This window comes from Trichosurus vulpecula, chromosome 7 (assembly GCF_011100635.1).
Source record: "Trichosurus vulpecula isolate mTriVul1 chromosome 7, mTriVul1.pri, whole genome shotgun sequence".
NCBI classification, from domain to species: Eukaryota; Metazoa; Chordata; class Mammalia; order Diprotodontia; family Phalangeridae; genus Trichosurus; species Trichosurus vulpecula.
The window spans coordinates 35,789,408-35,802,240 of record NC_050579.1 but is presented as its reverse complement, the minus strand read 5'-3'; the positions used below and the strand labels follow the sequence as shown (position 1 = coordinate 35,802,240).

Here is a 12,833-nt window from a genome sequence, read left to right as displayed (position 1 = left end):
CTCTCAAAATAATGCTTTTAAACGACTGAAAAACACAGGATTACAAAGGAAGCCAAAGGTCAGTAAGAATAAAGACGTATTTTTCCCCTCATCCAAGTTCACAAACCCTCAGAATTCTACCCCTCCTCTAAAGGGTTAGGGCTGGGGTCTAGCTTGATTACTTTGAGCCCACTCACAAGCTCTGACATCTAACACCCCAAAGACCTTTAACAAAAGGATGCCCCCATCCCAAATGATACATAAATCAATGATTCTTCCCTTCTCATCCATTCAAAATTCACAAATCTCCTCTTGGGAGGAAGGATGTTAAAAGCTGAAGATTGTCCAAAGGGCTCATCTTCTCCATCTTTGGCCAGGGAGAATGGGAAGACCCCCTTCTCAAGGTGATGACAGGCATGACAGACAGGCAGAAAACATGATTTGAAGTATTTTTGGTTTTTTATATACAGAATACAGGAAAGTTTTTGTAAAGTCTAAAACATTACAATTACTATGTACATTGGTACTAGCCGTGAGGGGAGAGGGGTTGAGGGTAGAAGTGGCAAGAGAACAAAAAGAGACAAAAACAGGTTTACGACAAAACGTTTTTGCTACAATAGACAATTTGAAGAAAACGTCCTACCACATGTACTGTACACAGCTTTAAAAACATTGAAAAAAATGCCATCACTGGGTGTATTTACACAAAATCCAATACGCTTTTCCTTATTTGAAATACAACAGGATGGACAGCCAGAAAAGAGTTAAATCTTCCATTTGTCCACAACACACAGTAGGCTATCTGTAGTGCAACCGCAGCAGGGGGAGGAGGAGCCATGGGAGGAGAGTGGGTAGCGATCTTTATATTAAATAAAACAATGATATTGTATAGATTTTGCTGTATGAAAACTGTATTTTTTTTTCTTTTAATATAAAACTATTGTCACTGCCACAAAATAGAACAAGTTTCTGATTATTTTACAACGGTGGGCGGGTGGAGTGGGGAGGGAGGAGGGGCAGGGTCCATCTTGATTTTTGCTTCGGAGGAAGTGTCCAGGTCCTCAGCCTCCCCTCCCCAAAGCTCTTTCGAGCTCTGGTCTGCCCCGTTCCCATGAAATGTCGAGTACAAATATATGTGCAAATGCCCCCTAGAACTTGAGAAAGAAGAAAAAGGATAAAAAAAGAGTCCAAAGGTTTTCTTCATTTCATGCAAAGGTTGTAGTCGAACAGTTTCTGGTGGAGGATAGAAAAACCCCGGGCTTGGTTTTGTACATTTTTGTATTGGAGGAGTCTCAGGGCGGAGCGCCTGCACCCAGGCCTAGGGCACCGAGTTGGAGCGCAGCACGGGGCCCTGGGGAGGCTTGAGGGAGAGTTTCTCGGCCAGGCCCCCGTCGGGAAGGAGGGCAGCATCCCCTTTGGGTGGTTTGGTTGCGAATTCTGTGACACTGAAGACAAACTGTAGGCAGCCCAGCTTGATGTAGCTGCCATGGTGCAGCAGGGCCGTGCCCTCCCAGCCGGCCCCGCTGCCCCCGATCAAGCTTGAGCTGCTGGCTTTGCAGTTACACGGCCACCGAGGCTGTCCCTGGGCCTGGGAGCTCATCATAGCCGCCTCTTCTGTGGGATCCTCTTCCTGCTTCCGGCTCCTTCTGCGCTCTATGAGAGGAAAATGGGGCTCAGGAGGAGGGCACAGGAGGCCCAGGCCCATCCCAGCAGCAGCAGACTCACTGGGGATTAAGTGAGCAGAGCACGGATTCTGAGGGGTGAGAAGAGGGCTGGATGGGGAATTCTGGGCCAATGCAGAAGTCACGGTGTATGGCAGCCGTGTGGGGGAAGTCACGTGGGCAGAGGCGAGGCCCAGAAATTGGCAGGGAGATGTGTGGGGCCTGGAGGAAGGGTAAGGAGAAGGAATATGTGTTTAAGGGAGTTGGTGTGAGAACTTCTCCTCAAGAGGGAGAGCTAACATGGCAGAGAAACCAAAACCCCAGAGCTATAGACATCCTAAAGAAGGGAGAGAGTAAGGCCAGAGGAGAGAACCTGGAGAACGTGGGTGGAGATAAAGGGATAAATACGGGGAAGCCCAAGCATCTTCCTCAAGTGGACTCTAAGCTAAGGTAGGAAGACCCTAGTCCAGGGCCAGTCAGTCAGGTGGCTCGGGTCCAACTTACTGATGATGCTTTGCACTTTGGCAACAATACTGCTGGGGGGAGTGGGGGGTGTCTTCTCTGAGAAGTCACAGGAGTACAGCACATTGTCCACCGTTGTCCCGTGTTCACTGTAGTTCAACAGCTCATAATGCTTGGTGTTCTAAGGGGAGACTAGACATAAGCTCATCAAGCTGGGGACAGAGCTCTGCTACCTGCCCAGGCTGTGTCGCTCACCCTCCCAGACTAAGAGCCTCACAGGCGGGGCCCTGCCTCCAGCTGCACACACTCTGGGGGTCCAGTCGAAACTGGCCGACTCCAAAGCAGAGGCAGTAGCTCTGGGTCACTAGTCACCCGACCTTCCATGAGGCCCAATGGCAGGCTCTCCTGGGCTATCCTGCTGGCCCAATTCTAACTCTGCTCTTCTCCTTCCCAGCAGGGAGGCCCCTGCCCGGCTCTCCCAGGAAAGAGATGCTGACTGCTTCTTTCTGCTCAGAAGGGGCAGACAGGCCAGGGCAGAGGGCCTCCAGAAGGGGAGACTCGGTGAGGAGTATGATTGGGGGGCCAGCCAGACCCTGGGGTGCCCTAGGCCTGCACAGATCAGCTTTCAGCCTCCGTGCCTGCTCTCACTCACTTCATCATAGAAGATGCAGGCATGCTTCCCAGACACGTAGTTACAGTGACCGTAGTTTGTAAGGCACACGTCCATGTCGGCTCCTGCAGCGAGGTGGTGGGGATGGGAGGAAGAGATAGAACACAGGTCGCAAGAGAGAGTTCTTTGGGTTAATACCAATATAGGCTTTGAGGAGGCAGCTGAGGGTCCCCGCCTTTGTGTCCTTATGAGGGGCCCAGGTTGGGAGCTGTGTCTGTAGCTAGCTGCCTCTGCTGGGTACAGAAGCTGCGAGTTTGCTCTGGTCTCTCAGGGTCAGAGGGCGCACAGAAAGTAAACAGAAACTGTGGTCCCCTCTAATTCTCCTCTTGGAAACTGCAAGGACCACCAAATATCCTTTGGGACATTTGTCTACCATTCTCTGCTAGAGGAAGGAGATGTCTCAGCAACGGGGTATTTAATTGGGACACAGTTTGAGAAGTGAAAGGTCTATTAAATTGTATCTATTAGAAGGGCAGGGCAACTGGTCTCAGTAAGGTCCTTCTGGAGATGAACATAGCCAACCCCTTTGTAGATAAAGGCCGGGTTGGGGAGGTCTGCGCATGTGTGTGTCTCACCTATTCTTAAAAGATCTCTAGGATAGTAGAGTCCACAACCTCCTCGGGCACGTCTTGTGGTGATTAACCAGTTTCAATGTCCAGAAGTTAAGTCTAATTCCATCCCTCTTGCTGCCACTCAAGCCCATTTTCTCTTGCTCTGTCCTAAGTGGGGATGGACAAGCAGCCACTTGCCCCTCTCCTCTACTACTTGGGCTCCCTAGCTGAATGAACACCTGTCCAAGCCATGCACATATCCCCAGGGAGGGGCACCCTCCTGCCCTCCCCATGCTGGGGCTGGCTCTTCCTTCAGGACTGCTCACCTGTTCCAATGTAGAGGGTTCGATAGCACATGTTCACAGCTCCTCCCAAACCCATGAGGGGGTAGAATACGGCCCGGGCTTGCACTTCCTTTCTGTGTACTACAACATATACCACACAGACACACACACACAGTCACACACAGAGAAGGGGATGGGATCACTCAGAGGCCAGAGCCATTAAAAATCTCAGCTTCCCTTGTGGCTCAGAGGGCAAGGGTAAACAAAGTCCACACTAAACTTATATTCTGAGACAGAGGACTAATAAATCCATTGCCCCTTCTGAGGAAAACGCCTTAGGGCTTTTGGTCAAGAATTCTCCAAGCTGATCTTTGCTGCAGGGAGCCAAGTGTAGCTACATGATGGCTCAGCTTTCTGAAGCTTCCAAAGGCTCAAGGGGAGGGGTCTCATATGAAGAGGTTGGGAAGAATTCATAGGAGGCCAGGGTCCTGAGCAGACCCCCCCCCCGCCACCCGTTTTAGTTTCCTTATCTGTAAAATGGGGTTAATAGTATCTCTGATGCTTAACTCACAAAGCTGTTGAACGAATCAAATGAAATAAATGAGGTCGAACACATTGTAATCCTAAAGCACTAAGTAAATGCCAGCTACTCTCACACTGTTACTTCTTTTTCAGCTCACTGCTCCCTCCCCTAAATTCTTAAAGCCCTGGCTGTCCTCTAGAGGAGGGCTGCCCCTCCCCCTGCCCCTGCCCACTCCCAGTGTCTGTGGAAGCCGTGCACATCAGAGCAGGCACATCACAGGGGCCAGCATGGGCTGGTGACCGTCATCTGTGCCTGCTGATGGCTTCTCAGTTTAAGTCTCAGGGCGCATCCCTTTGATCTTGAAAGCAACTTCCAACGGACTAGGAAAGCCTCAAAGTCCAATCTGAAAGCTGGGGTTGCCATCATGCTCTAGCCCAGCAAGAAACCCCAATCTTGGTAAAAGCTCAAAGAGCTCAGACTGCCCAGGGAGGGAAGGACAGCTGCTTAGATGGACGGAGCAGATCATGTACCTACCTTCTGTATGATGCCCCCCAGGGGCCAGTGAATGAGTCCCAACATTGCCACCCACAGTCTGGACTCGGGAAGGGAAAAGCTGATGTATTCTCTGCAAAGCCAGGAACTTGATCAGCTTCTCATCCAGCATATTTATCTCAATCTCTGTTAAGCAAACAGATGGGTCAACAAATAACTGGGGAGGGAAGGAGGAAGTGACAAGTGGGAGGGTTCCTAGTCTATTCAGATTTTCTGAAGTTCTGCCACTTCGATATGTAGGCCTAACTTCAAAAAGAGGGCTGCTCAGACCTCAGCACTAGGTGGGGAGTGGGAAGCTATCCTGAATCCTTTGGAGTATCTAGTTGCTTTCTAGTTCTGAATTCTGGCTTTAAAATGGTGGTAGTCTCTAGGATAAGGTTGGCTTGGTGTTAGGTAACCTGAACGTGCAGAATAAAATTAGCCAATATTCCTATTCCAAATGCCCTTTCCCTGTCTACCTGCCTCAGTACCAACCACCTGGACTCCCCTCTTGGTTACTGGACCAAAGGAACTTTCTCCCATGGACCCTGGAGGTTCCAAATAAATGGGGCTATGGGGTCATGGTACTGGATTCTATTCCCTAGTCTCTGCAGGTGTCCCCCAGAAGAGGGAAGGCAAAGGAACATTCCTTCTACCCCTATGCCTTTAGTCCCTGTTGCCTCAGAAACATAAAATACCAACAGCCCTAATTACCAGTCTCAAGGAAACAACCCTGGGATTCCTTGCTAAGGTCATCTAAGCTTCAGAAGCTGCCCACTCACCTCCATTGATGTCCATCAATGCTCGAAGAGAATTGGTGAGATCTACCATTGCAGTAGAGTTGGCCGGGAAAGGGGGTACGGTTAAAGCGCTTCCTATGGATAATGTGCCAGGGCTGACCTTGCCATCTGCAGATGCAGCAGGAAGAAAAGCTAAGAGTTATTTTTAAAGTACCTTGTTCTTTGCTTGGGTCTTGATTGCCAACCCAAGGAAACCCCATTCTCCTTCCCGAAGACTTTAAGTTACTGCAGGCAAATAATTTTTAAGTCCTTCAAACTGAGATGTTTGTTCTTTGGAAGGGCAGGAGTTTTTGATGAACAATTATTCCTGGGTATGGGGTCTCTCATGCAGGGGCCACCTGGTTAAGACTTGAAAAAAACTACATGAAGCTGCATAAAATTTTTTGGTTTTCAGTCACGTTCAACTCTTTGTGATCCCATTTGGGGTTTTCTGGGCAAAGACACTGGAGTGGTTTGCCATTTCCTTCTCCAGCTTATTTTACAGATGAGGAAACTGAGGCAAACAGGGTTAACTGACTTGCCCAGTCACACAGCTAAGTGTCTGAGGCCAGATTTGAACCCAGAAAGACGAGTCTAAAATTCTACCAGGATTTGAAGTCTTACTCTGGAGGAAAGGAGAAAGTGCTGAAATTCTCTTAGATGGTGAAAGCCAGGTTCTAGGGGCAGGACTGTCTAGAAAGTTTCTTTTTTTCCTTCCCTCATTCCTGGAATTTAGAATTATCTAGGGAAGGCTTAAATCTTAGTTCTGCCCTTGATTCTGGGTGGACTCTTAGCAGACATCCATGGGTCTGCTTCTGGATGAAGCCAACAGCGTTGTGTGGCTGTTCAAAAAATTTCTGTTTCCTCCTTTACTGATATGGAAGTTTTATAAAGAGTCAACCCCGGGAAGTCTTGGGCAAATTCCCAATCAGTTTCCAAGGCATGGATACAGGCTCCTTCTTGGACCGTGAAATGCTCAGGGAGTTACCTAGAACCTTAGAGCAAGAAAGATGGCTCAAAGGATCTTACTGCCTGTCTCCAGGCACAAACACAGCTAAGTACGTAGAACCAGGCAGCCAAAGGGTCGAGAGATCTGGGCTGACGAATGTTAGAACTGTGCAGGGTTCTATTTCTGCAAAGTGAGGACAAATTAACCATGTCCCTTTTTTTCCTTTTATTCCACTTAATAGTACCATATTTTTTCCAATTCCATGTAAAGATAGTTTCCAACATTCACTTTTATAAGATTTTGAGCTCCCTCCCCTCCACCCTCCCCCAGATGGCCTGCACTCTATGACCTAGGCTCTAACCATGTCCCTTAAGTGAAGCATGTGGGAATGGCTGCTGAGATGAGGTAGAAGGGGGCAGGGAGGAAGGAGGAAACGGTGCTTTGTAGACAAGACTGTTTCCAGAATTCCTTCAAAGTCCATGAGTTTATTGTTACTTACCAAGTAGTGCACAAAACTCATCCCCCTGTCCATTGACACTCACCTGAAGATGGCGCTGGTGAGCAGAATCGCTGGTTGGCTCCCACTGCCAATATGCCGTCTCCTGCTGCTTGGGGGGGAGTGAGCACCCGAGTAGCATTTGGGGGTGAGCCGAGCGGCCTCGAATCTGTCAGTGGGGGTCCTATCTGTGTCTGAACATTCTTTCTTTGCAAAGTGCTGGTGGTCTCTAGGCTGGCACAAGGACTGGGAATGGAAGGTGGCAGGCTCGGGATAGGTGCCAAGCTCCTCTGGGTACATGAAGCAGGGCCAGTGGTGTTCTCTGTCTTCACGATGATACCGACAGTGTGGTTCTGAAGGCCCCCCGCCGCTGGCGGGGTGAGGGGCCGGGGCCACGATTGCCGGTGGGAAACTACTGGGAGAGTGGTCCCAGAACTTTGGAGCCGACGGGGGTCTGGGGGATCTGGGGGGAGACCGTAAAGGTGAGGCCCATTGGCTTTCACCTCCACGCCTGTCGGCCCATTAGAGGTCCCACAGGCCACCACTTTCTTGGATTTGTCCATACAAGAGCTGCAGTTGACATCCTCAGGGGCTGGAGATGAGCTCAGGGAGTTCTGAGTGGTAATCCCAGAGGGGCAAGACATTGGGTAAAGGGATGGTGTGGGTGCCTTGTCAGCTGCCTGCAGAGAGGTGGTGATTGAGCCATCAGCCACAATGACAGGCTTAATGTCAGCCTTCTCTGTCTGTTCAGAGTCCCAATGCCAGGGGGTCTGCTTAGCAGATAAATGTTTCAATATGCTGCACTGGAGTGCAACGACACTACAGAGCCACTGCAAACAGAAAGGAAAGGCGGGTCAGGAGGGAGGTGAGGGCCGTGCTTCCCCATGGCTGTGGTGGGGGTAGCAGCTCTGGGGGCCAGGCCCCAGGCACTGCTGGGCAAACTCAAGGGAGGTGTGCACTAGGGAGCAGACCCTTGGGGACCTTCTGTCCCAGCCACAATCTGGGCGACCTTCCAGGCCTTCGTGAGGGATCCCTTCTGACTCTGCAGAGATGAGCAGGAGGGGAGGCCTCTCGGGGGACGGGTATTCTAGAAGGATGGTGACAGATGAAGGGAGGAGCTCTGCAGGAGTCTGTCATTCAGGCCAACACTGTCTGTTTTCTCCAGCTCTAAGAGAGGCACCTGTTTCTCTCAATACGATCCAGAGTTCAAGGTACCTGCCCTTTGATCTACTAAGAGTCTACAAAGTGCTGGGCATGTGGGCTTTGGGTGGGGGCAGGAAAAATGAGCTGTATCGGGCAGTAGACCACCATATCTACAGGGCTTCCTGTTCTCTCTAGGTCCAGCTTCAGCTCCCAGGAGCCCTCTGCGCAGCATGACTGTGCCTGCACGCCTCAGCCTCCAGGCCTTCACTCACCTCCTGTTGCTCTGCCTGGCTAGCAGAGTGCTCAGGGTTCAAAAGGTGCTTCTGCGACTCCTCGGGCGCCCCGTTGCAGATTAGCTCCCCATCCCGAATGGCCGCAGGTGCGAGCAGCGGAGGCGGAAATCGGTACTGGGATTTTATAGCATCAGGAACCTAAGGGGGAGGCGAGAGTGGAGGCCATTTTCATTGCGGTCTTAAATACCCATATCCGAATGCCAAGAGGTGACTGAGGCTGTACCAGTGTGGCAGGTTTTGCACTGTGTTGATATGTTGCAAAGGCAGCACAGGGCTCTAGGTGTGTGGTCACAAAGAACCCGCAGAAGCCATTAAGCTGATGTTCTCTAATTGGCCCTCCCTGGGAAGAAGGGCTTTTAGAAGTCCACGTCAGCCTCAATCTGAGCCTCTGCAAACATGCTAGAGAGCTGACATATGGGATAAAGGAACAGGGTCACTTTCTACCAACACAGGAGCCACAGACCTGAAATGGCTCCAGGAGTAGTGATAATGACACGAGTAGGGGGAAGAGTTTCTGATGCTCCTCTGGGCTATGTACCAAGTAATGAAACAAACCAAAAACATATCTTACCAATAATGTGAAAGTAAAAATGTCAATTGTAGCTCTTGAATACTATTCTTTTAGCAAAACGTCCATCTAATTTCACTCTCAAACCTTCCTATGCATTGGGCATCCAGCCAGCCACTGCCCTGAGATTTTGGCCTGAGAATGGGAAACCATCCAACAGACTAGACAAGACTCAGGGACGTCACTCAGTCCACCTCCCTTGTATTCAGACAGGAGGATCCTAAGCCACAAGGGTTCAGCATTGAAGAGTTCTTTGAATATGCTTTTACCAAATTAATTTAATCTAGATTTTTCCAAATTATAATGATCTACTTGAAGTAATTTAGTTATGGAAAAATGTGATTACCTTCTCTTCACAAATGTCTGCATGGTCAGAAGCACATGGAACACTAATCTGCATTCTGTATTACATACACAGGGTAATAGAAAAATCACCGTCTTTTCTGCCAGAAGAGATTAGGGAGGGAGGGGCACTTTTTAAAATGCCTGCCACCAAGTGGCCGAATTTGGGTACTGCAGCTTAAATCTGCATGCAGATAGAACTGGGAGGTTATTAGAGAGAGAAAGCCCGTTCCTTTTTCCTAGCTCTCATAGGGACATAGCCCTCCTGGGATATTCCTAACCTGGAAGGTCACAATGAGTGGGGTTTCTGAGAGATAAGAGGTTAAAGAGTGTCTGTAACCACTTTCCACAACCAGATCCTTTCCTGGGCAAAGTGGAAGAAAAGGATTTCTCTTGCTCGGTTTTGCAGTTTGTAATTTCTTTGCCCCCTTTCTGTGTGATCGTGGCCAATACAAGGAACCTCAGTTTATAAAACTGAGCCACATTCTCTTCCGTCCCTTCCTATACTTCTGGATGGGGCCAAAGCAAGGAAGAGAAGCGGTAAAAGCCGGGTGAGATGACCAACCCCCTGCTCGCTAAGGACACGGCTTTACCTTCAAGCTTCTTCTCTTGATGGCCTGAAGCACCCGGCGGTTAGGGGGGTGTTTCTTGTGGATGCGATTCAGGAAGTCCACTTTGACCACGTGTTGGGAGATGGTGTCCTGGAATCGGTCAAATACCTGGCACCGGTTGCTCAAGGTCATGTTCTTCTGGTTCAGCTGGAGGGAAGACAGAGAGACCTCCATGGTGGTTCCCCAAGAGGCTCTTTCGTTTCAACACGCTTTGAGATGAGGAGACTGTGCTCCAGTAAAGAAAACCTCAGGCCACACATGTTTCTTTAGCCACCTCCTCTCCACACTGACTCTGAAATGTCCCTAACAATGCAAATGAGTTGCTTCGATGTCAAAATGACCTCTCAAAAGTGAAAAGATCATAGGCAGGTCATTTCCCCTCCCTCTCCCAGATCTGGTGGGAAGAAAAGAGGGTGTGCTCCCGACTCCATGGAGGGAGGGCAGGGTGGCAGAAGAGTGCCCTGGGTGATGCAGCAGGGTGGGGGGGCTTTTCATTTTGGTCCCCTGTAAGGCCATCACCACTCCTGAGCCAGGATGGGAAGGCCTTTCTCAGGTGCTGCTAAGGGCAGCACAGATTAAGGGTTAACCACCTATTTTCTTTTTCTTTTTTCTTTTTTTTTTTTTTGCTTTTTGGCAGGGCAATCAGGGTTAAGTGACTTGCCCAAGGTCACACAGCTAGTACATGCGTCAAGTGTCTGAGGCCGGATTTGAACTCAGGTCCTCCTGACTCCAGGGCCGGTTCTCTACTCACTGCGCCACCTAGCTGCCCCTAACCACCTATTTTCTTAAATCACACTGGGGGCCTTTCAACAGAGAGGCACTATTTTCTACTATGAAAAGAATACTATAGAATCCCTAATTTATTAGCTAAAATGGGTCAAATGATGCAAATTTCCTCAGTTTCCCTCTGTAAAATGGGAGGAAAATCCTGATTTTCATGCCAGGCTGAGAGAATGTAAGATGAAAGGAAGGATGATGGCCTACAGAGGCATGTCCAGGGCGATATACTGGACTGGGAATAAAGACTCCGGCCTTGTTCTGTCTTTGCCACTGACTAGCTGGGTGAGCATGGGAAACCCTTTGACTTCTGCATCTTTGTTTACTTATCTCTGTAAAATGAAGGTGTTTAATAAATGAGATAGTTTCTAAGAGGGCCAACATTCTCCTAGACTTGCCAATATTAAAGTACATAAAAGCACAAATGGCTTTCCTTCCCCCTCTTCTCACTTTTATCCCCTTATCCTGGCTGCTGGTGCTAAGGAAGAGTGAGTGGTGACAATTCCTTATTTCATGAGCAAAAAGTGGCAAATGCACAATTTCTACAAAGCGACCTTCTTTCAGACCCGTATTTGGAAGAGGCTGTAACAGCAGTGACTAAGTCAAAACACAATCAAGAACTTCAGAGAGATTTTTTTTCTTCAATATGAGAGTCTAGATGTGAATAGTGACCCACAAAAAAGGGGGTCAAAGGGCTCCCCACTGCCATGCTGCCTGCGCCAGCCCCTCTGTCAGCACATATGCTTTCATCTAAATCAAAAGAACAATCTTCCCTCCATTTTTCAGGCAAAACTGCTATTTTCTCTGGGTCTTTTCTAGCTCCTGAGTTCAGCTTTGTTAACTGTCCCCAGAGAGGAGGAAGCCCCCCCCTACCCTGGAGAAAGTGGTCTCCAATTCTGTTCTTGGTCAAGAAATCTGGTCTGGGAGATGTACCTCTACCTGCCAGGGGAAAGGTTCTTGGGATAGAAGAATATCTATCTTTCCAAAGTTTCCCCTGGGACGAGGGAAGGTTTAAAACTAGATTTCGGGGACGGGTTGTTTTGTTATTATTTGTTATTATTCATAAGGCTGTGTCTGGTACTAGACAATAATTCCTACTTGGGGTGCGGTGGGGCCCTTATGTCAACTCTGGGCCTCACCACCCAAATGAGTGACTTCTGAGCCATCAATCATCACTGAAACAAATGTGTAAAGCGAAAATAAGGATTGTCCTTGGGGGCAGGAAAATGGCTAACTATAGCTGAGGGGTGTCAAAATAATCTGGGATTGTCTAGAAACAGGCACCATAAATTAATTTCTAAGTAGAAAAATAGATAAACACAGTGGAACCATCCATGCTATCAGGGAAGCCGTGGTAGAATGGAAAGTGCTGAGTTTGGAGTCAAAAGACCAACTCTGTCACTCACTAGCTGGACAATCTTGGCAAGTCATTCCACTTCTGTGGACCTTAGCTGCCCCATCAGATGACCACTAAGGTGCCATCTAGATCTAAGATCCTATTATTTATTCTATTGATTTGAGTTTCCTTCCTAACACTATGCCTGAAAAAGACCCACTGGGTCCTGCCCATGCTTACCACCACATGTTCTATGTGATTTGGACACATCCATCTGCCCAGGGGCATGGCAGTGAGTGGTGGTTCGAGGCAGTCCATGTGGAACAGGAGGGGACAATAATCACACTGGATGAGAGGCGCCACACGACAACTCCTGCAAAGGCGACAGGTTGTACATTTATGTGCAAGATGAGAGCATCCCGGCCACACCCAATGACAATTTCCTCCTCCCCTCCACCCCCCTACCAGAGGAGCAGCAGCAATGGAGGAAGACGTTTAGGCCTGGAGGCTAGCACCGCCCTCTCCACTTGCCCCTCCTGAAAGGAAGCACCTTTTGGGGGGATGAGGGATGTTTCTTGGTAGTGTAGCTGAAGTGGCAGAACAGGAAGGACCAATGGTCAATACATGCTAGGGAAACCAGCCAATGTCAGCTGTGATGTTCTTCCTCAGAAGGCTGCCACTATCTCATTTGGAAAAAATACTTTCACTCTTTCCAGAGGTCATCTCATTGCACCAAGATTCCTCGCTCCCTGCCAAATGCATGAGGCGTTCTGTAAAAAATCAGCCTGCCATGCAGCCAGGGGAGTGGTGTGTGAGAAAAGGGGTCTTCCAGTCTTTTCTCATAAGCAAGTTTCAAGGAAGGGGCACAAGCAAATGCC

General features: G+C 49.1%; 1 protein-coding gene across 2 annotated transcripts in view; it reads right to left on the bottom strand.

Moving 5' to 3' along the window:
• Positions 1-419: 419 nt before the first annotated feature.
• PHF12 (PHD finger protein 12) overlaps positions 420-12,833 on the bottom strand; it is a 33,395-nt gene continuing 20,981 nt past the window's right edge. For both annotated transcript variants that reach the window (XM_036768650.1, XM_036768651.1), the window contains 10 exons: positions 12,196-12,328; positions 9,825-9,989; positions 8,301-8,459; positions 6,932-7,715; positions 5,444-5,569; positions 4,665-4,808; positions 3,650-3,748; positions 2,755-2,837; positions 2,145-2,283; positions 420-1,632 (listed from right to left, as the gene is read on the bottom strand). In XM_036768650.1, coding sequence (XP_036624545.1) covers positions 1,298-1,632; positions 2,145-2,283; positions 2,755-2,837; positions 3,650-3,748; positions 4,665-4,808; positions 5,444-5,569; positions 6,932-7,715; positions 8,301-8,459; positions 9,825-9,989; positions 12,196-12,328 — 2,167 coding nt within the window. In that variant the 3' untranslated portion in view covers positions 420-1,297. The remainder of the gene's footprint in view (positions 1,633-2,144; positions 2,284-2,754; positions 2,838-3,649; positions 3,749-4,664; positions 4,809-5,443; positions 5,570-6,931; positions 7,716-8,300; positions 8,460-9,824; positions 9,990-12,195; positions 12,329-12,833) is intronic.